General features: G+C 38.7%; 1 protein-coding gene and 1 pseudogene across 1 annotated transcript; both read left to right on the top strand.

Annotated features, from left to right (window-relative positions):
• Positions 1 to 5,743: 5,743 nt before the first annotated feature.
• Positions 5,744 to 8,206, top strand: LOC149224339 (disease resistance protein Roq1-like). Its single transcript, XM_089388157.1, has 2 exons — positions 5,744 to 6,270; positions 7,561 to 8,206. Exons 1-2 carry the CDS (start codon positions 5,744 to 5,746, stop codon positions 8,204 to 8,206), a joined length of 1,173 nt encoding a protein of 390 aa, XP_089244283.1.
• Positions 8,207 to 22,420: 14,214 nt separating this feature from the next.
• Positions 22,421 to 23,532, top strand: LOC149224338 (branched-chain-amino-acid aminotransferase 3, chloroplastic pseudogene; annotated as a pseudogene).
• The last annotated feature ends 826 nt before the right edge of the window (positions 23,533 to 24,358 follow it).

Genomic DNA, 24,358 nt, shown 5'->3' with positions numbered 1-24,358 from the left:
ACTCTATTCTGCTTCTTGCTGCCCCATGTGATCACCCTAGATCCAAGGATGAATGCATAAATTGTTATATATCTACGATCATCTACTTTTCTAGCCTAATCTGAATCTGCAAATCCTACCAATCTAAGATCAGAAGAGTCAATGTAAATAATACTGTAATCTACATTACCTTGTAGATACCTCAAAACACTTTTCCCTGCATTCCAATGACTTTCAAGTGGCTTAGACATAAATTGACTTAGCACACTCACTGCATAAGCCAAATCAGGTCTAGTGGTGGTTAGATAGATTAGACTCCCAACCAGTGATCTGTAAAGTGTTGCATCTACCGCTTTTGAGCCATCCTCACACTGCGATTTGATGTTCAGCTGCAATGGTACCGGTGTAGGCTTACACTGATCCATCCTAAACTTAACAGGCCTTTGACATACTTTGCTTGGGACAAAAATGTTTGACCTGAATCTCTCTAGATCTCAAGACCTAAACAGTATCTGAGTTCACCGAGGTGCTTCATCTCAAACACCTATGACATCTGTTGCTTGATTTCATTGGTTAGATATGTAGCATCACCTGTAATTATCAAATCATATACATATAATGAAATCAACACTACACACCCTTGTTCATTTTTCATGGCGTAAAGATTAGGGTCATTTTTACTTCTATTATAGCCAGCTTGTAGAAAAAATGAATCAATCTTCTCATACCAAGACCTGGGAGCTTTTTTTAGTCCATAAAGTGTTTTGTTCAATCTACAGACTAAATGATGTTTTCCTTTCTGGAAAAGCCCTTCCGGTTGCTCTAGATAAACCTCTTCTTTTAGTTCTCCATTCAAAAATGCAGACTTTACATCTAGTTGGTGCATCATCCAATGTTTCTTAGTAGCTAAAGTGATTAAAATTCTGATAATATTCAATTTAGCTACAGGGGCAAAGGTTTCTTCATAGTCTATCCCTTCTTTTTGTGAGTACCCCTTTGCTATCAACCTAGCATTTAGTTTTTCTATAGTTCCGTCTGCATTAACCTTCGGTTTATATAACCATTTACAACCTATGGTATATTTTCCTCTATGAAGTTCAACCAATTCCCAAATGTTATTTCTGATTATTGAATCATATTCCTGTTCCATAGCTGTTTTCCATTCACTACATTCATTTTCTTCTTTACAACTAGATGGTTCAACCACATTCATCATACTAGTTATAAAAGCATTTTCCCTATATCTTGCAGGCATTTGAGCTTTCCTACTTCATCTCTTGAGTGCTGGTGCTGGGGTGGTGGCTTCAAACCTTATTTGACCATCATTTATTTCTTCCTGCTATTGTTGCTATTGTTGTCGTTGATGTTGCTGCTATTGTTGCTACTGTTCATCCTTTGCCTTTGTCTGTTGCTGGCCCTGATTGTTCTTTGCTTCTTCTTGCACAAAGTATGGAATGTCCCATTCCTCATAATGCTCATCATGTTCTTCATGATCATGCTCATGGAATTTAACATCTCTACTAACAAAGATCTTGTGAGTAGAGGGATTAAATAATCTGTATCCTTTATATGACGAACAATACCCTATAAAAGTAAATTTGATGGCTTTTGAATCTAATTTCCTTTTATCTTCCTTTAGAATGTTGGAAAATGCTTTAGATCCAAATATTCTTAAGTGTTTTACTGCAGGCTTATATTCATATAATTCTTCAAAAGGAATTTTAGACTCAAGGCATTTTGTAGGACTCCAATTTTTCAAATAAACTGCAGTATTCACTGCTTCAACCCAAAAACCATTCAAAAGATTCTTACCTTTCACCATACTTCTAGAACATTCCACTAGTGTTTTGTTCTTTCTTTTTATTACTCCATTCTGCTGTGGAGTATGGGGTAGTATGAACTGCTGCAAAATTCCATGATCTTTACAATACCTGATAAGCTCATCCTTCCTGTATTCTTCCCCTCAATCAGAACGGAGAATTTTTATCTATTTCCCTGTTTGTCTTTCAATAATATTTTTAAACTGCTTAAAGTATTCGAATGTATGACTCTTCTTACTTAAGAAATACACCCAAGAAAACTTCATACAATCATCAATAAATAATAGAAAATATAGTGCACCTCCTAATGATTTTGTCTGCATGGGTCTACAAAGATCTGTGTGCGCTAATTCAAGTATATCCCTCTGTTTCTTTTCTACTCAAATAGGGAATTCTTCTCTATGCATTTTTCCTAATGTACAGGCATCACAATCATTATGTACTTGCTTTAGCATATGAAGATCTCTTACCATTTCCTCCTTTTGTAGTAATAGCAAACCATTGTAGTTGATATGGCCAAATCTATGATGTCAAAGCTCTTCTGTAGTCAGGCTCGTTGTTGTCAATGTTCGAATTGGTGCAGGTCTCACATCCAACTTGTACAGTCCTCCTGTTCAGATTCCTGTAGCAATTGTCTTCATGCCATCTAGCAGATATTTAATATAACAGTTAGATTTAAAGAATTCAACTTTCAGATCTTGATCTGTAATCATGGATACAGAAATCAAGTTCTTTGTTATACCAGGCACATACATAACATTATAAATTTGTTTGATATTACCATTAGGTAGAATGACAGAAACTTTCCCACATCCTTTGATTTGATGACTTTTTTCATCACCTAGGTAAATCTGGGTGCCTTCGTTGATTTCTTTAATATCTTTGAGCCAGTGCTTATTCCCTGTCATGTGTGTTGACACTCCTGAATCTATATACTAGATCTCTGCATCAACATTTTCATCACGATCTACCATGAACAATCAGAAGTTCTGCACCTGATCACCATTCGCTAGATGACCTGCGTGTCTTTTCTGCTTCTGTTGTTCTTTAGGATATTTCTTTTTCCTACACTCCCTGGCAATATGACCCAGTTTTCTGCAATAAAAACATTTAGTTTCAGAGTAGTTTCTATTCAGATGCATACCTTGTGTCTGATTCGGTCTTTTGTGTGAGTTTGCTTCGTTTTGCTGTTGTGGACTTCCTTTCCCTTTCAAGAAGTTTTTCTCCGCCATCAATGCAAGATCGACACTTTGGGGCTCCATAGCTGATCTTCTTTCTTCTTCCTACATCATTATTCTTGTTAGCTCTTCAAATTTTGAGATATTCTCTCTAGAATTTATCCCAGTGATGAACATTTGGTAATCATCAGTGACACCATTCATTGTACTGGTTACAAGAGCTGTATCATTAACTGTATTACCAATGTCTGCTAATTTTTTCTTCAGATCCTTGATCCTTGCTATGAATGAAGCAATTGTTTCATCGTCCTCCATCTTCAATGATACGACCTTACTCTTCAAAAATAGAAGACGATTTGTATTCTTGATATCATACAAATCCTTCAGAATTCCCGAGATCTTGTTAGTTGTCTTACACTCTCTGATGTGTGGTATGATGCAGTGTTTCACTGACATCTTCAACAGTGTCCTTGCTCTACCTTCTCGCTTCTTCCAATTTGGGATCGATGTTGATCTAGCGCGGGCCTCAGCTCGTCCCCATTCGCGATCATCCAATCACTTTGCACTTCTATCAGAGTCTGCATCTTGAATTTCCAATTTGCATAATTGGAACCATAGAGCTTGTTATGCTCATTCAAGCATGCTTCAAACATATTCTTATTCATCTTGGCGATTTAAAAAAAATTCGACAGGTAAAAGATGTCAAATTTACCCCAGATTTGTGACAAAGACAAATCATTGTTCTTCACAGCACACCCGCAGATCACCGTGGCTTCCTTCACAGCCTCCACACAACCTTCTATTGTCAGCTATAGCCTTGTTCTTGGCTTCCCCACATAGCTTCTCTGACAGCTGCAGCCTTGTTCTTGGCTTCCCCACGCAGCTTCTCTGATTTACACGATAGTCGCAGATATGTCTGTCTTTTCTGCGACATCGTCGCATCTGTACATGAAATACCTGCGATTGAAAAGGTAAAAATGTGCGTGAAGGAGCTACAGTGCGCTCGTCGTAGAGGTACACTCACAATCAGCGATGATTTCAGATCCGTCGCAGTTATCCTCCTCACAACTACGATGATCCCGGTTCAAAGAACCACCCACCAACCAGCGTACAGGTTCCTTAGTCCTGATGCTCTGATACCATGATAAAAATGGCAATGTTTGTACTAATAAAATAAAACCCACTAGTCAGCTCTACGAAAGAGAGTCTGAACTAGGGGAGTCTAGCTCTATAGAACGCTCTACATTATTCATGCACATTACACATTAAACGGAAACTATGGTTTTAGGGAAGTTAGAACAGCATCCTAGGAAATAGAAACTAATTCCTATCGTGAGGTCATGTGAACGAACTCAACCTATTCTAGGATATTCTCCATTATCTTCAACACGATGAAAGATCCTTAAAAATTCCTTTGCACCAGCAAAGAAGAGGGAGAAATGACAATCTTATCGACACAGGTGCAGATGAAATTGAAGATTAAATTTCGTAAACCAATGAGTGAAAAATAGACCTATGGTATCCATGAAATAAGAATTTGACTTAGACTTATAAACATCGTCTCTATCTATATATTTTCAAAAAAACAATATACCCATTTGTATAAGAAATAGATAATGTACCTATTTCTATAATAACTATAAGAAATAAATAATGTGCCTATTTCTATAATAACAAATATGAGAAAGTTTCATGGTTTGTCCAATTAATAAAAACCCAATCTAAATGCCTAAGAGCTTTAACTTAACGCTGAATAATTCTTGGTTATTTGTATTTGTAATTATTTAAAATATATTTTGAATTGTATATATACCTTGAGGGCTATAAATATTTATAGAAATACTGAAATTGTGGAACAAATTTGTGATTTCATGATTTTTTTATTAAATTATAAAAAATTGAACCAAAAAATATATTTAAAAAAGCTCCAGACAAATGACTACAGCGATTCAGAAATGCATTGTCCAGGAAATTGCCCGAAACTCCCACTAAATGCTGTCGAAAATGATTTGACGAAGAAATTGCCAACAACTTTTATCACATGGTTTTTTTGTTTAATCACAATGCACCTGTATCTTCTCGGTGGCAATATTCAATAAATGCTTCTTTGTTTTTGTTTAAGGATTGTCTATTGAGGTAGAGGAATTGCGTTAATAGTGGTTGGAATTTAAGTAAAAAATTTCAAAAAAATTCTTGTGAATGCAGTGTTTGAATCATATTTTTGATGGAGGAAATGGATTCACCAACATCAAAAACCTTGAGAACACCTAAAATTTTGAATTTTAACAACTATAACTTAGATTTACAAAAATACTTGCCAGATTTTCTCTAAGTATAACCAAAATGTCCATAACCTTCCGGGCAGTTCCTCCGCTAGTTAGACTACGGCAATGACAGTGCACCGGTAGCTGCTCGGTGACAATATTCAATAATGCATTGACCCGGAAATTGCTCCAAACTGCCGCTAAATGCTTCATTTCCGATCAATGACCGTCATACATGATGGTGGCAAGATTCCAAATGCGTCATATTTGCTTCTCCGTAGCTTTCACCCATCCACCCATCAATGCGTGACAAGAATTTCAGTGCTGTTCTGTTTTCAATAAATTGGCCGAGTTTCGAGAATCATAAAGGCGTAGCTAGTAGGTACTCTGAAATTGTTAAATCATACAGGCGACGGGAACGACAAATTATAATATTGAGGTTGAGCGCGTATTCCCAAGCTCTGTAAGACTGCAACACATCTTCAATCTTTACTTCTTTGTAATGGCCGCCTCCTCAACATCCCCCTCTGGTGGCGAGAACAACAACTATGTGTTTGATGTTTTCATCAATCACAGGGGCCCCGATGTCAAGAAAACGTTGGCCACCGATCTCTACCATCGCCTTTGCACACATGACTTGCGAGTGTTTTTAGACCAGCAGGAATTGCGCGAGGGAGAGAATATAACCCCTCAAATTGAAAGCGCCATTAGAACAGCCACTGTGCACATAGCAATTTTTTCTCCAAATTATGCGTATTCAAAATGGTGCCTGGATGAGCTTGTACTGATGGTGGACTCTATGTCAAAGTATAAGTCCACCATCATCCCGGTCTTCTACGGTGTCAAGCCTGCAGAGCTACGGTGGATGCAGGGCGGAAAGGGAGTCTACGCTCAATCCCTATGCGAACATCAACAGGAAAAAAATGTTGATGGTCAACCAAGATACGAGTCAGACAACCTTGAAAAATGGAGGAATGCTTTGTCTATAGTTGCAGAAATAAAAGGTTTTGCCGGAGAGAGATATAACAGGTGAGAAGACCAGCCCTGCATGTAAATCTTAGATGTTAATTCGTTGAATTGATAGATAGATGGCACCATGTGTAGACATGTCTGCAGGGTGAAAGATGCTGACTTATAGCCCCATTCATTATTGGTTTGCATTTCATTTTGAAAAGGGAATGAAAATAGTGAAGATGATTTTCCCTTGTGTGGTAGCCATAAGCACTCTTATCTTGAACCCTGGGTCTTTCCCCTAGTGCACATCCTCGATGGACACAACATCCCGGGAATATTTCGGCTGTGTTAATCGTGGTAGAAATTACGTAATCGCTGGTAGATATTATGCTCACTAGCTACAACTTTTTGTAATTTTTTACTGTGTTCTATTGCTGCAAAACTACTATACTTTTCTGTAACTCCCTCAGACAAATATGATTGTATAACAGAAAAACAAATAATCCTGATAGAAGTAGATATTATGCTCACTAGCTACAACTTTTTGTAATTTTTGGCTTTGCTTTATTTCTGCAAAACTACTATTAGTGGACTTTTCTGTAACTCCGACAAATATGATTGTATAACAGAAAAACAAATAATCCTCGTAGAAATTATGTAATCGCTCGTAGATATTATGCTCACTAGGTACAACTTTCTGTAATTTTCGACTGTGCTCTATTGTTGCAAAACTATTATTAGTGGACTTTTCTGTAACTCCCTCAGACAAATATGATTGTATAACAGAAAAACAAAAATGAGAGGACAGGGAAAAAATGGAAGACTGTAAGAGTGTAGAATGTAAAAAAAGCTCTGAGAATGTACTCTTTTTTTTTATAACACTCCTGTAATAAAATCAATAAAATCTCTTTTCCATTGGAAAAATAATTAACAAATAAACAGATATTCTAGAACAAGACACCAAAAAATAGAGCAAAAGCAAATTAATTTCATAAAATTGTCAGTTATATTATGCAACACTGAAAGCCAAAAATGCGTAATTTTTGGAGTGTTCTAAAGCATGCCAAGCTGGGGAATTAAATGTTGTTAAAACTTCTGATGCATGCAGATGACTATGTATATAAGCAACTTTATTTGTTTCTAAATAGGGTTAATGATAAAGATAAAACAAAATCAAGGTTGAAGATTACTCAACTCTTCATAAATTCTGCTTTGCTTTTCTGTTTGAGAAAGTTATTTATTGTATTATTTTTTGAGATCTGCCCTTGTACTTGTTTTTGATATCTTTGGTTCTGACATTGTGCTTTAAAAGTGACTCTGCCTTGCTATACCACTGTTCATGTTTGGTTTCTTTCACTGTTTTAGTGTGAAGACAGGTGTCAACGTTCTCCTGGAAGATGTCGTCGAAGGAGTGCTGAAAAATGTTAAAAGAAGGTTGTATGTGTCAGAATATCCAAAAGGCTTGGAGGAAAAAATAAGAGACTTTGAAACCAAAATCTCATTGCAGCAGGAGGACCGGAAGGGTAGAGCTATAGGAATTGTGGGTCTTGGTGGCGTTGGCAAAACCACTCTAGCAAAAGAGTTCTTTAACAGTCGGAGATCAAATTACAAACAATCTTGTTTTTTATTTGACATAAGAGAAAATTCTCTAATTACCTTGCAGAGTCGCCTTCTGAAGGACTTAATTCAATTGAATGTGCAAATTTGCAATACTGATGAAGGCAAAGTAAAGCTACGAAGGTATTTCCCATCTTCTGATTCTCTCATTATTTTAGATGATGTAGACCATATTCAGGACTTGGAGGCATTACTTTTACTAGTGAAGGATGTCCTCAAAAGCAGTAGCTTAATTTTAGTGACATCTCGTAATGAGGATGTTCTCACAAGCTCAGACATCCTAGAGTCGTCGATTTACATGCAAACAGGCCTCGATCCACAGCACTCCCGAGAGCTCTTTTGTTCGCATGCATTCGGCCAGCCTCATCCTGCTGTAGGATTTGACAGTGGTTGATATATTTTTGGATTCCTGCATTGGGTTACCATTATCTATTAAAGTGCTTGGCTCACTTCTTCATGGGAAAAATGATTTAAATCATTGGGAAGCACAATTTCACAAAATCTCCAACATACTTCCTAATGATATACAAGGCAGGCTAAAAATTAGCTACGACGATCTTGATGAAGAGGAGAAGAAGATATTCTTAAGACATTATCTGTTTCTTCAAGGGAGAAGACAGAGATAGAGTGATTAGTGTTGGAAGAATCACCGCACCTCTATAGAATCCATAATTTCCACCCTGGGGATCTTAGTTACTGTTTGTTACGTTTACCAACACCTGCGGGTTTTGGTGTAACGGCAAACCTCCACATGGTATTAGAGCTTGGACCCAGGTTCGATTCCCCTGAGTTACATTTGAGGGGTGGTGTTGGAAGAATCACCGCACCTCTATAGAATCTGTAATTTCCACCCTGGGGATCCTAGTTACTGTTTGTTACGTTTACCAACACCTGCGGGTTTTGGTGTAACGGCAAACCTCCACAACTAGAATATGGAATGGATCTCGCTGGGAAGGATCGCTGGTATTTGGAAGTTGAAAAAGAGATCCTTGGTGGAAGTGGACAGTGAAAACTGTTTGAGAATGCATGGCCACATTAGAGACTTGGGCAGATATCTGGCGGAGAAGGAACCAACTCAACTCACAACATTTTTCGTAAGATTTCCGGCCTTTTGACCTACTTCCAAATTGTGTCTGACTAGTTTTCAATTCTTAAAATTTTGCAAGAATGAATCTTGTATCTAACAGCTCCTTAGTCAACAATTCATGTGCGTGGAATTAGCGTCGTTGACGGAAATGAGTTTCAACAATCTGTTGAAAACCTTGTGGATCCTGTTCGCACTCTTTTATTGAAAAATATGAGCAGGTTGCAGTTGCTTAAGGTTGAAGGTTGTTTTGTTGAATGCATATTCAATGTTTGCTAGCAGTTACCAGAACTAATATATCTCCACTGGTGGAACTGTCCGAGCATTTCCTTACCTTCCTCTATACCAAAAAAGAATTTAAGAGTTTTACATATAAAGGGGAACATTTTGAAAACACTCTGGCAACACAAAACTTAGGTATTCTTCTTAAATTTTTCCAGACCTATTTTTTGTTGTTTTTTTTTTTTTCAATTTGTAAAAATTGGTTGCATTTAAGAAAGGTCTTCCTATACCACAGTGCCTGTGACATTTACAGTGTGAGGCGCACTTTAATAATGTATGACAACATTGCAGGCACCTATGCAGCTGAGGGAATTGTGTAGTGAGGCTCCTCTTTCAAGTGTTCCAAAGTCCATTGAAAAACTGAAGCACCTCGAAAAAATTGTCCTGTCAAATAATGTTCTTGAAACTTTGCCAATTGAATTATTTGATACGGAACCATTGAAACACGTTGAGTTTAACAGGTGTGAAAAATTGAAGTTGCTGCCAGATCCAGTTCGGAACTTGAAGGGTCTCCAAAGTCTGATCTTGCAAAGGTGCTACAGTTTGCAAAGGCTCCCGAATTCTATTGTGAACCTCATGGACCTCGAAAGTCTTGACTTGAGCAACTGCAGGGCTTTGCAAGGGCTCCCAAACTTAGTTGGCAATTTGGTAGGCCTCCGAAGTCTTGACTTGCACTGGTGCATCGCTGTGCAGACCCTTCCGGACTCTGTTAAAAATCTGGCAGGCCTCGAAAGTCTTAACTTGCGCTGGTGCTCTACTCTGCAAATGTTGCTGGACTTGGTTGGGAACCTGACAGGCCTCCAAAGTCTTGACTTGACAGGGTGCTCCGCTCTGCAGAGACTTCTGGACTCGGTTGGTAAACTGGCCGACCTCCAAAATCTTTACTTGAACTTGTGCTCTGCTTTGCAGATGCTCCCAGACTCAGGGGGAAACCTGGCGGGCCTCCGAAGTTTTAACTTGGTCGCGTGCTCCGCTCTACAGATGCTCCCGAATTCGATTGGAAACTTGGTAGGCCTCCAAAATCTTGACTTGGCTGCATGCTCTACTCTGCAAATGCTCCCAGTCTAGATTGGGAAACTGGCGTGCCTCCAAAGTCTTGACTTGCCAAGGTACTCCACTCTAGAGACACTCCCCGCCTCGATTGGAAACCTGCCGGGCCTACAAAATCTTGATTTGAACGCGTCCTCCACTTTGGAAATGTTCCCAGACTTTATTGGGAACCTGGCCAGCCTCCAAATTCTTGACTTGGTGGCGTGCTCTATTCTTCAGACGCTCTCAGACTCGATTGGGAACCTCGCGGCCCTCCCAAGTCTGGACTTGCCACGTGCTTTGCTCTGCAGACACTCCCGTACTCGCTTGGAAACCTGGCGGGCCTCCAAAGTCTTCACTTGACCAGATGTTCCACTCTACAAACACTCCCAGACTCGATTGGGAACCTGGAAGGCCTTCAAAGTCTTGATTTGGGCATGTGCTCTGCTCTGTTGATGCTCCCGAACTCGATTGGGATGCTCCCGACACTCCAAAGTCTTGACTTGAACGGGTGCTTTGCTCTGTCGACCCTCCCCTACTCAATTGGGAAACTGACAGACCTCCAAAAGCATAACTTGCATTGGTGCTCCGCTCTGCAGATGCTCCTCGACTCGGTGGGGAACCTGACAGGGCTCGAAAGCCTTAACTTGCACTGATGCTCTGCTCTGCAGAATCTCCTCATCTCAGTTGGGAAACTGTTGGTCCTCCAAGGTATTGGCTTGCGTTTGTGCTCCGCTCTGCAAGCACTCCCTGAATCGGTTGGAAACCTTACTAGCCTTGGAAGGCTCAACTTGAGAGGGTGCTCCACTCTTCAAATGCTCCCAAACTCCATTGGGAACCTGTTGGGCCTTCAAATTCTTATCCTATCCAAGTGCTTTGCCCTGCAGATGCTCCCAGAGTCAGTTGGAAACCTAGCAGGCCTCAGAAGTCTTGTCTTGTCTGAATGCTCCAATCTGCGGAGGCTCCCAGACTTGTTGGAAGTACTACACACCTACATGCGGACTCTTAGTTAGAGCATGGGACTACATGCAAGATTCCTTTTGCATGATTTACTCCTTGATTTTCTCCTTCTTTAATTCTGCAACTGGTTAGTTCTTCTGCATGATTTACTCCCTGATTTGCTCCTTCTTTAACTCTACGACTGGTTAGTTCTTCCGCATTATTTACTCCCTGATTTGCTCCTCCTTTCACTCCGCAACTGGCTAGTTCTCTCTGGAACTTCTTGTAGGTGTTGAGTTTTCTCATTGATCACCACTATGGTGCATTACCTTGGGATCTTCACCTAGTAATGCTATATCATGAGCATTGTAACCTATTTTTTAATGTATCATTCTTTTGTTCTTTTGATTTTCTTTTAGTGTTTTTGCTCTGCAAAGCTGTGTGTTCAACCTTCAGTAGCTAGATTCATCTGTGCAGGTTTTCTAACACATTTACATGGTATCAGAGCCCATAGGTTGCTAGATAAAAGACGCACCAGTACTTTATTTTGCAGGTATTACAGCTTGGAGATCGAAGATCGACAGAAAAATGGAGTTCCCCAAAGCATCGATCCTAACATTGTACAACTATCACAAATGGAAGGACCAAATGGCTCGATACCTTCGTCAAAAATGGTTCTACAGGATTACCATGACTACGGAAGTGGAACCCACTTTAGCCATAGAGAAATCCAAGTACTTCAACTGTATGGATGAGGCCCGCGGATCCATATGCATGTGCATCTCTCCAGAGTTGTAGTTTCATCTATCTGCCTCCAATACTCCTAATGAGATTTGGAAAAAGGTTGAAGAACTCTACGGGAAACAGGATGAGATGAAAGGACATCTACTCAAAGTGGAGCTGCTGTCATTGGATCCACAGAACTATGACAAAGTTCAAGACTTCTTCACCAAATATAATGACTATTACTGCAACACAAGGGTTGTGGAATTGACAAATCCAAGGAGGAGAGTCGCCAAGTTCTCTCTATTATGTCAAAGCTCAGACTAGAATACTCCATCTTTGTGTCTACATTTCATTCAGTAAGGCTCCCAATAGGTAAATCATACACTATGCCTTCTCTCAAAGAGCTCATGGAGTCCCTTACTTTTGAGCAAGATAAACTCATTGGCATGGGAAAATCAAACCTCCAAAAGTGCATGCACTTGTTGTGCATGATGGAAGCCACAATAAAAATCATAGATCTGATTCAAATCTGAAAAATCAGTAGCAAAAAGATAAGGGAAAAGCGCATCCCCATCCAAAGAAGGAAGGGTACACCAAGCCCTTCAATGACTCTTCCAGTTCGAAAAATGACAAAGGGAAGAAAGGAAACAGGTGTACCCACTGTCAAAGAGGATTCCATCCATAATCCTCTTGCATGAAGAAACAAATTGACCAAATGGCAGAACTCCTTCAGAAGCACAACCTTGGGGACCACATCTCTCAAGGCGCCAAGAAGAAAACTGAGGATTCGCCACACGGGAAAGGTAACAATTTTCATGCTTCAGTTTCCATTAATTCTTCCCCTGATGCATGGATTATAGATTCTGGTGCATCACATCATATGGCTTCTGCAAAAGAAGTCTATTCCTCTCTGGATGCATGTAAAGGACCTCCAATCCTCATGGAAGATGACTCAACTATTGAGGTCACGGGAAAAGGTAGAGTCGAACTTTTACACGAAAGTTTTGAATATGTGCTTCATGTTCCAAAACTTTCGGTAAACCTACTTTTAGTTTATCAGATCACTCATTCTGGCACCGGAAAGAGAGTGGAATTCACTCCAGATGCAGTGAACATATATGACCTACATAGCAGCTCCAAAATTGCAACCGGTGAGGTAAACAATGGAGCCAGACTGTATACATTTTCTGAATTTATTGAATCTGAATCCTCCTTATTGCTTACACATGCTGATGATAGTAGTAGGCTTTGGCACGAGAGGTTTGATCACTTAAATTATAGGTATATGCAGCAGCTAAGCAAGCATGAGATGGTGGAAGGCTTGCCAAATATCAGTTTCTCCAAAGGAGTTTGTGAAGTGTGTGTCCTTGGCAAACATCCTAGAGAAAAGTTTGACACTGGCAAGACTCACAGAGCATTCTCTCCTCTAGATCTGATCCATAGTGATCTCATGGGTCCTTTTCCTCATCCTTCCATCAGCAAAGCAAGGTATGTGCTTACATTTATTGATGATTTCCCACAGTATACTTGGGTGTATGTTCTCAAGAAGAAATCTGAAGTTTTTGTGCACTTTGAAGATTTCAAAGCACTAGTTGAGACACAGTTAGAGAGAAAGATCAAAGCCCTCCATACAGAAAATGGGGGGGGAATATGTTAGCACAGCGCTTAAGAACCTTTACCTTCAGTCCGGGATACAGTTGCAGTACACAGTTGCAGTGCACAGTTCCATACACTCCGTACCAGAACGAAGTTGCTGAGAGAAAGAATCGATCTCTCAAAGAGATGACTTCCTGCATGTTGCATGCTAAGTCACTGTCTCATAAGCTATGGGTTGAAGCACTTAATTGTCATAACTACATCCAGAACAGATCTCCTCATAGGTCTTTCAAGGATCAGACCCCCTTTGAGGCTTGGAGCGGCACTAAACTAGAAGTCACCCACTTCCGTGTTTTCGGTTCCCGAGCATGGGCCAGGATCCCCTCTAAAAAGAGAAAGGCTCTTGATCCATAGAGCATTGAGTGCAACTTTGTTGGATATATTTCCTCTACGGACAAGCTCATCATTGAGCAAAGTGTCAAATTTGAGGAAAGTCTCTCGCATGCACCTCAATTTCCGCATGCGGACACCTTTTATCTACCTCATGTCCGAGATGATGACTCGATACAGTCAGATGCAGATACAGAGCATGCAGATGTTGTGGTAGAGCATGTAGATGCAGAGACAGAGTCTTCAGATATAAATCTAGTGCATGCATATGATGATCCACATCCAAGCCCAGATCGGGGTTCTAGCAGTGAATCAAATTCCCCTATAATAAATTAGAGAACAAGGAGTTTAAGTGAGATATATGCACAAGACCACCCAGCTACTATAAATGGTCTTCTGGAGGATAATTCTGATCTGTAGAGGACTAGCTCAGAGTTTATTAAGCCTCCTCTTGTCCTCAATGCCACTGAACCATTGCCATCCTGGCATTTTCATTTGGTTCACTCTTCTGATCCACAGTCTTATGTTGAGGATGCTGGGCATCCATCTTGGGAGTCTGCCATGGAGGAGGAGTATAACTCCCTCCTCGAGAACCAGACCTGGGATCTGGTCCCCCTTCCTTCAGGAAGGAAACTTTTCCGACGCAAATGGGTCTACAGTACCAAGAGTGCTGCAGATGGGAAAATCACCAAACGGAAAGCAAGGCTAGTAGCTAAAGGCTTCCAACAAGTGCATGGCATTGATTATGACGAGACCTTTGTTCCAGTAGCAAAGATGGATTCCATACACCTTACACTTGTCGTTGCAGCTGCCCAGGGATGGGAAGTAGATCAGATGCATGTGAAGAATGCCTTTCTTCACATAGACCTATCATTCAGGATTCATCTTTGGTTTACAAATTGAAGAAATCTCTCTACAGCCTTAAGCAGGCACCAAGAGCTTGGTATGCGAAGATGGATTCTTTTCTCTTATACCAAAACTTTGAAAGATGTAAGTTTGATCCGAATGTTTACATGCTCAGGACACATGATTCTCTTCTTATCTTAGTTTTGTATGTGGATGATCTCCTAATCACCGATAGCTCGGCTTCAGCCATTGCTATAGTCAAGAGGGCCTTGCATGATAGGTTCATGATGATGGACATGGGTCCATTACACTTCTTTCTTAGTCTTGAGATCAGTCAGGATGCCACAGGCATCAAACTCTCTCAGGCTAAGTATGCACGGGATCTCCTTGAGAGATTTCGCATGATTGACTGCAAGCCAGCACTGACTCCTTTTCTATCTGGGGTCCACCTTGAGGATGGAGGTGCCACTCCATTAGTTGATAGCACTCTCTACCGACAGCTAGTGGGGAGCTTATTGTACGTCACCCACTTCAGACCAGATCTCTCATATGCAGTAGGGGTAGTTTCCAGATACATGCAGGAGCTGCATGAGCTACACTGGAATTCTACCAAGTGCATCCTCCGATATGTGCAGGGCACCATCACCTTCGAGATTCACTATGCTGTAGGCACTACATTGAATCTCCTTGGCTTCATAGATTCTGATTGGGCGGGAGACAACATTGATCGCAAGTCCACCTCCAGATATTCACTCAATCTAGGATCTGGCCCTATCTGTTGGTCAAGCAAGAAGCAGGCTGCTATTGCGCTCTCTTCAGCTGAGGTCGAGTACAGAGGAGTAGTCAACATCACCATTCAGGCTCTGTGGCTACAACACTTCCTCAGTATGTTGGGCGTCCAGTTCCACCAGCCCATTGTCATCTGGTGTGACAACCAGAGCACTCTCAAATTTTGCAGGGATCCAGTATAGCGGCAGTGGACGAAGCACATAGAGATCCACATGCACTACATCAGAGACTTAGTACATGATCAGGTCATTGATTTGTAGTTTTGTCCTTTAGCAGAATAGACTGTAGACATCTTCACCAAGACATTCACTGAGCAAAAGTTTCGCTCTCTGTGCGATCCTCTTGGAGTGAAGGACACAGTTGCTTAGCAACTGTCTTTTCTTCCTCTTTTCTTTTGATTACATTGTATTTTGAAGGTGGGTTTTTCCCACGATGTTTTCCCTCTTTCCTCAATTTTAATACAAGTTGCACTATATTTTGGGTGACCTTTGGCCTTAGTTGCCAGGGCCCATTTTCTATTTTTCCCCATAGTGGTGTTCAGGGGGGCTGATGGAAGTACTACACACCTACATGCGGACTCTTAGTTAGAGCATGGGACTACATGCAAGATTCCTTCTGCATGATTTACTCATTGATTTGCTCCTTCTTTAATTCTGCAACTGGTTAGTTCTTCTGCATGATTTACTCCCTGATTTGCTACTTCTTTAACTACGCAACTGGTTAGTTCTTCTGCATGATTTTCTCCCTGATTTGCTCCTTCTTTCACTCTGCAACTGGCTAGTTCTCTCTGGAACTTGTTGTAGGTGTTGAGTCTTCTCATTGATCACCACAATGGTGCATTACCTTGGGATCTTCACCCAGTAATGCTATATCATGACAATTGTACCCTATTTTCTAATGTGTCATTCTTTTGTTCTTTTGATTTTCTTTTAGTGTTTTTGCTCTGCAAAGCTGTGTGTTCGACCTTTACTAGCTAGATTCATGTGTGCAAGTTTTCTAACACATTTACAAGGCTCGATTGGGAACTTATTGAGCCTTCAAACTCTTCACTTGGCGAGTTGTTCCAATCTACTAATGCCCACTGTTGAGCATTTGAATTCGTTAGAAGTCTTCAGCTATGAAGTCTGGGGAGAAGGTGTTGAAGACAATGCCAGTGAAGCAAGAGAGTAGGAAAATATGACCATAGTGGTCCGGTGGCAATAGTGTGCACTGCACACAGGGATGTGTCATTAACCTTAATCATAACATCTGCATTTTATTTCAGTTACTACACTATTGAATGCTACATTTGGCAAGAGAACCAGCGATGTTGTAATGATTGAGTATACCTTCTGAGGGAGAGAATAGTTCCCGTAAAACTTGGGACTATGATTTGATTTTACACATCTACCCAACAATGGGGTTATTTTGATACATGGCAGGGTTTCAAACAAATGAAACTATTTTTTGAGGATGATAATATTTGGGTATATTATGTATTTCTAAAGAAATTTATTAAGGAAACATTATATATTTGGAGGCTTCAAACGTTTTTTTTACTACAAGGGGTTATTAATGTAAATTCATTTAATATCAAAAACAGACTTAATACAAAAGTTACTAATGTTACATACACACTTAATTAATAAAAAAAAATATTAAAGGCTCTTAACAGCTTAGAAGGAGAAATTAAATTGTTTTTTGGAAGCATAAAAAAATATTTTTTTAGATACAAAATTAAAATAAAGTTTCTATTTTACATGTTTGATTTTTTTAATATTTTTTTTTAATTATTACTATATACTTAATTAATAGAAAAACAACTATTTAAATATTATATAAGAACAATTGAATTTGATTATATTAAAAAATTTATAAAAAAATATATTTATTTTAGGTTTGGAAGGGATTTAGTTATCTCTTCAAATCTTAAGTGTAACATTTTGGCTCTGAACTCTTTTGATATTTCTATGGCTAAGGCCAACAGAGGGAGTGACACTCACTTTGATGTAGAAATTATGATGTAGATTTGCAATTGCTCATGAAGTTTTAATCAAAATCATAAGACACAAACCTACTCTATCTCACACATGTGGATAACATTTTTCCTGGGGAAAACAATCTGCGAAAAAACCCTCATGTCTCCTTGCATTAATATGATGAATAAAGATGTATTACAATTGCTTTGCTCAACTAGTCACAACCTGCAAGTGCATAACCTATGTCTCTACTCTCTGAGAAACTCTGACCCAGACATAGTCAAATTTTGTCTTTGGTTGAGCTCTTATTTATTTGCGTTGTTCGTTGAGAAATTAGGCCCCTATTATTTAGGAAATTCTCCAAAATGATTGTGCAATTCCTTATGTTGATCATGAGACTGCATGTAATACACGTACACTCAAGAATAATCTACAATTGATGTTACATTGCCTTGGAATCTCTACCAAGCATGGGGAACTCGAATTCTCTGAATGCACTAGCTATTTTGGTTTGATTGATCAGTTAAACGGATGATCACTAAGTTTGACTGAATTCTCGCTGCTTAATTGACCTTCCACTAATTCCCCAATAATTGGAACTAGTTTAACTGAAAATAACTTGGGATAACTGACTTTTATTGCTACAAATTAGTAATCACACATACTTAACTGAACTCTAACACCTCAAACTCGAATTTAATGAGTAAACTCGGTGACACAAGCCATGTCACACAAGTTAACTACATCCAAGTTGTCTGCTTCTGTGGAAATTCAAATTTTATCAATTTAATTAAGGCAAAATCAAATTGAGAATTTATTGTTGCATTTTTCAACATCTTATAGTAGGATTGTTGTAGGTGGTAATAATTTAAGACAATCCTTAGCAACTAATCTCACCTCTTCTCGCTCCATCCCTAATGGAGATTAGCTCAATCTCTAGCATCCGGTTACCCAACCAAGGAAACAACAACATGACAACTACATACCGAAAATGACAATGGATCCTAATTTTGAGGTTCACTCAAGCCGCATTGGAAAATATATATAATATATGTGAGATCATGTGCTCATCAGGAAATTTCTGGTATTAGGCCCATAGAAAAATTGCTTTCTCACTGGGTCCAAATCAAGTGGAAACCCGTAGCCTAAATCTAACTAGAACTTAGAGTCAAGGGTTTCTTCACTATTTTATTCACAATCTTCAAGGATTGAACATGGGCCATTGAGAATAGCCCATATTGTTTCAATTTAGTAGGGTTATATTTTTGTTTTTGGACAAAACACTTTGTGTTGGACAAGGAAGACTTCACGATGAATATAGTTTAGATCTAGACGTATTCACTGCCATGTGAGTTATGGGACGCAGAAACCCTCACCAATATTGGAAACCTTCTCGACTACTTTTTCAAAGTTTCTGAAGAGACCAAGCTAGCTAGGTATACCTCTTATGCTCACATTTTTATTTATATGAATATTTTCTAACCACTCCTAAAATGAATCGAAAATTATGACCAAGACAAACTCTAGAAACTAACTCTTAATTATGAGTATAGCCCCTTTTGTTGTTCTAGATGCCTTGAATATGGCCATCTCTATCACAACTTCCCTTTGTTGGCCACTTCTACAAACCCTAACAATATGCCTCTTGCTTATGATGATTCCAAATTCACTAAATTAGAAAATAAGAGTGATAACCCTAAAGTTCTCCCTTGCAAACTCTTAGCTTTGAGGCAAAATTAGCTATATCTAATCATTTCAATTTTATTTCTTGTCTTGAACGCTCTGATCCCCCTTTTCCCAATTAACTGCCACAAATTGTCATGCAATACTCCTGCCTCCCACCCTCATCCTCCAACCAACCCCCCTCCTCGCTTTGACCCCCCATTGTTCCCGTCGGTCAACCGTTCCCTCTCCTCCATGTTGCCCCCCTCCTCCTTTGTTCCACCACCTCTCTCGCTAATGATTCTATCCACAATGATGGATGGGTTAGATTAGGCCTTCGACCAATGTGAAGACGTGGTCCTTGATTCACTCAGCATGTCAAAATTGACTAAATAATGAAAGGGTAAGTATCCCTTCACTTTAACGAAACATCGAGTCGACTTGATGAGTTGTGTGCACCTGACCGGTTATCATGCAACCTCACAATCAAACCTTGAAGTATTCTTTTTTGGTTCACTTGGAGTATGTTGTAGCCACTAAAACACCCCCTAAAATTTGTAGCATGTATAGCTAAATTTTGGTCCCTTGGATTTCCAAGGCTTTAATGCTTATTCTCATTGTTGGACTTGGTCAAAATCCTTAAAAACCTAACTATCATCAAATTTTATAATTTCGTATATTTTCACAAAGCACATTGTCCATGTGTGCTTTCCTTTCTTCATCCTCATTCTCATTTTTGTATGCATTATGGTTTTTGGAGTATAAGGCCCAAACATTACAAAGTTTGAGCTAAAGGAGTTCTGGAAGCAAATCTCTTGTCAAAGCTTTCACTCTAGTTTCAGTTGTAGTTTGTAGATACAATCCACTTATAATCTAGTCCTTCAAGCCACAAGCACTTCACTCAATGATCCTCTAATATATCATGTGTGCCCATGGCATACTAAGAAATACCCCTAATTTATCTACATATTGGAAAATACCTCTAAAACTCACATTATTTAAACCCCTATCACTACAAACCCAATACACCTTCCCATTTTAGAAAACCCATATTTCACTAGATATTGTAGGTATCCATTTTTTCATTAATATTTTTTACACCCTTTTATATTTTTTCATTAACTTGGAGCTCCATTTTTTGTACCTTCGAATATAAAAACCCTTTACCCCCCATTATATGCTTAGTATATTATGTCATTTTTTCCTCAATATATATCCCCCGATATGAATGCACAGGGTAGGGTATTTCTCCCCCATTGAAGCCCTCATGCTTCAGGCCTTCTAAACAAATGAGGCATTCACTAGTGAAAGGAGAAGAAGGTTCAGAAACATTACAACAAAAGAAAGAGGTTTTTGGAGTTCTTCAAAATAAATTGGGACAATTATGAACACCATATCTCTTATCAGGGCCATGCATGAAGCTGATGATAAGGAAATAATTTTCCCAAGCATGTACAAAAATACTGAAATTGTACATGAAATGCAAGACTCTTGCCTCCCCCCTTCATCCTCCAACCAACCCCCTTCCTTTGTTGAACCCCCACTGCTGCCGTCGGTCAATCCTTCCATCTCCTCCATTTCCCCCCCCCCCCCCTCCTCCTTTGTTCCACCACCTCTCTCGCTAATGATTTTATCAATGGGTCAGATCAGGCCTTCGACCAATGTGAGGACATGGTCTTTGATTCACTCAACATGTCAAAAATGCCTTAAGCATGGAAGGGTAAATCCACCTTCACTTTAATGAAACATCGATTCCACTTGATGAGTTGTGTGTATGTCACAAGTCATCATGCAGCCTCACAATCAAACCTTGAAGTATCTTCAACACCCCCAAAAATTTGTAGCATGTACACATGAATTTTGGTGCCCTTGTTTTTCAAGGTTTTAATGGTTATTCTCATGGTTGGACTTGGTCAAAATCCTTAAAAACCTAACTATCATCAAAGTTTATAGTTGATTATATTTTCACAAAACACATTGTCTATGCATGCTTGCCTTTCTTCATCCTCATTCTCATTTTTGGATGCATTATGGTGTCTGGCGTATAAGGCCCAAACATTAAAAAGTTTGAGCTAAAGGAGTTCTAGGAGAAAATATCTTATCAAAGCTTTCACTCTAGTTTCAGTTGTAGTTTGTAGATACATTCCACTAATAAACTAGTCCTTCAAGCCACAAGCACTTCACTCAATGATCCTCTAATATATCATGTGTGTCCATGGGATACTAAGAAATACCCCTAATTTAACTACACATTGGAAAATGCCTCTAAAAATAACATTATTTAACCCCCTACCAATACAAACCCAATACACCTTCCCAATTTAAAAAACCCCTACTTTCACTAGATATTGTAGGTATCCATTTTTTCATCAACATTTTTTACACCATTTTATATTTTGTCATTAACTTTGAGCTCCATTTTTTGTATCTTCCAATATAAAAACCCTTTACCCCCTATTATATGCTTAATATATTATTTCATTTTTTCCTCAATATATATCTCCCAGTATGAATGCACATCGTAGGTTATTTCTCCCCCACTGAAGCCCCTGTGCTTCAAGCCTTCTAAACAAATGAAGCATCCACTAGTGGAAGGAGAAGAAGGTTCAAAAACATTACAAAAAAAGAAAGAGGTTTTTGAATCTCCTCAAAATAAATTGGGACAATCATGAACACCAGTATGAAGATGATGATAAGAAAATATTTTTCCCAAGCATTTGCAAAATGCATATGGTAATTGTTATCCTGCTCATGTGGAACCAACTTTGTCATTTATCCTACAAAGTACTAGTGCTGCAACATTGAATAAGAATTGTGCTTCATGACTGAAAACATTAGAGCTATTTGTGATGTTGTTAATTCAAGAAAATAAATGATTCTAGTGCTTTTTATTTTGGATAGAAAGGAATTGGCTTTAAATAATTATGTTGGTGATTGATTCATCAAAAATTCATTCAAATGGCTTTCTTATAAAATTTAATATTGCTAAGGGAGAACTTGGCTTCATTTTGCCAACCCTTGTATCTCCTCTATGCAATATTGAATTGTTTAGCAGAGAGCTAGCTATTAAAAGTGAGAAGCTAGAGGGTCATGTTTAGAATATGTGCATAGTTTTTCCATTTAAAAGCTTAATCATGGAAGGAACATGAATGAGGCATTTTGGGCATAGATCATATATCATATCTTTTAGATTCATTAGTTGTAGCATATTCCTTCCAAAAAGACACCTTAATCTTGCATGATTAGATGGAGATGCTTAGGAAAAATATTGTTTCTTCTACTTGCACCCAAAGAATGACTTTGAGACATGTGGACCAAGAAGTCTGGAAGGAAACATTGTGTAATTTTTGGAACATTACCTAGATACAAGTAGAGGTAGCCACTAGTACCCTTTGGGATAGACTTGCTAACATTTAATGGAATGACCTAGGGTTTGGAATCAACAAAAGAAAATTGATGGTATGCATGTCATGAAATGTCGCCAACATGGAGTATTCTCTAGAGGAGACCTTTTCTCGTTTGGAAATATTGAACTAAGCCCATCAGTTGTTGCCTTGAATTATGGATAGAGTTCATTTTAAGGATTAAAAGCATATAGGAGAGCTTATGGACAAATTTTTCTCTTTTGCCTTGAAAAATATGTATTGCAACTCAAAATGGGTGCAAAGCACATGTGTATGAGAACCATGTCAGTAGAATAATTTTTGGAGGTTGTAAAACAAAAAGTTTTGGCCAATTGGTGCTAGATACCACCCTTTGGAAAGGTCTCTCTTTATATACACCTACTACTTCTTTGTAATGGAGTAGTTTTAGGACTTGCTCCAGCTCTAAAGGTTATTTTTCTTATATATGTTACCCCTGTTGGAAACTATTTCAAGGGTGGGTTGGAACCAATTCAGTTGTTGGTTGAATCAAAATACCATCCTACCACTCTAAGTTGCATTGGAAATGCCAAAACTATAGGTAATTATGCACGTGTTAAAAGTACAACGAAGTGCTAAAGTAGAAGGATTTTCTGATGTGTTGTATCTTGATGTGATCAATAAAACGTATCTTGAGGAAATATCCTCATGTACCATATTTGTGGTGAAGGACCAATTTTTTTCTACTCCAACACTGCATGGAACCATACTTCTTGGAATTATAAGGAAAGGTATCATTAAGGTGGCTTGTAGTTGAGGTTATAAGGTCGATGAGTGCTTAGTATCTATGGATGAGTTGATGGATGCTGATGAGGTCTTCTGCATAGGCACGATAGTGGTTGTTTCTCTTGTGAGAAGTATGACATATCTAGATAGAAGAGTGAATTATGGAATTGGATCTCCAAAAGAAGTTTCACAAGAAATGTGTTCAACTCTTACAAATATTCAGATGGGTTTGGCATATGATAACATGGAATGGACAATCGAGGTAGAGTAGCTAGTTAACAAAGAGAAGAAGTGACTTGTGATTAATCAAAAAGAGCAAGAGGAACTTGTGACTGACTGTGTACTAGAAAAGACACTTGAAATGAATCGTGTACTAGGAACACAAATAGTGACTCAACATAAATTAAGGTGGTCAATTATGTATGATCACAAACCATACGCTGACCCAGTAGCAATTTGCTTCATAAAAATAATAGTCCTCAAATATTTGAAAATATCGTTGCCACTCTAGCTAAATAATTTGCATTGTAGTGTAGGGGAAATATGGAAGAGTAATGAAACAATTCACATTCTCATGCAATGGATTAACCCTCCATGATTTCATTTTTTTTAAATGTTGTTACCTTACTATGTAAATAATGGAAGGAACTAGATATTTCAAAGGTTGTAGAAGCTCTGGAACTTAGGGAAAATCAACACTACATGTAACATGGAGGAGCCCATGGCATGTCTTCAAGAGAAATCTATCCTGATTGCTAGAGAGCAAGAAATTGATTGACGTATTCAGTTTGATATTGATGAGTTTGATTCTACTCCTAAATGTAAAAAGTTACATCATTTCTAGATGAATGTTTCCCTTCTGAATGTAGAAATATAGTGATAAAATTGCAACTTCTCAAGAAATTAAACTAAAATCAAGAGACAAAATTCTATTCTACTAATCCGCGGAAAGTAATTCACAATTTAGAACAACATGTGTAAACATGAATCATCAAAACTCAGGTACAGAAATGTTTCTAGGGTAAAGAAACTTCTAAAAAACCTTTAAGATTATTTGCATTAATCAAGTGACTTGAGAAATAATTACAATTCTTATC

Source organism: Pinus tabuliformis, chromosome Q (genome assembly GCF_031772625.1).
Source record: "Pinus tabuliformis cultivar Carrire ecotype Pingquan chromosome Q, CPIR1, whole genome shotgun sequence".
NCBI classification, from domain to species: domain Eukaryota; kingdom Viridiplantae; phylum Streptophyta; class Pinopsida; order Pinales; family Pinaceae; genus Pinus; species Pinus tabuliformis.
This window is presented reverse-complemented; position numbering and strand designations above follow the sequence as displayed.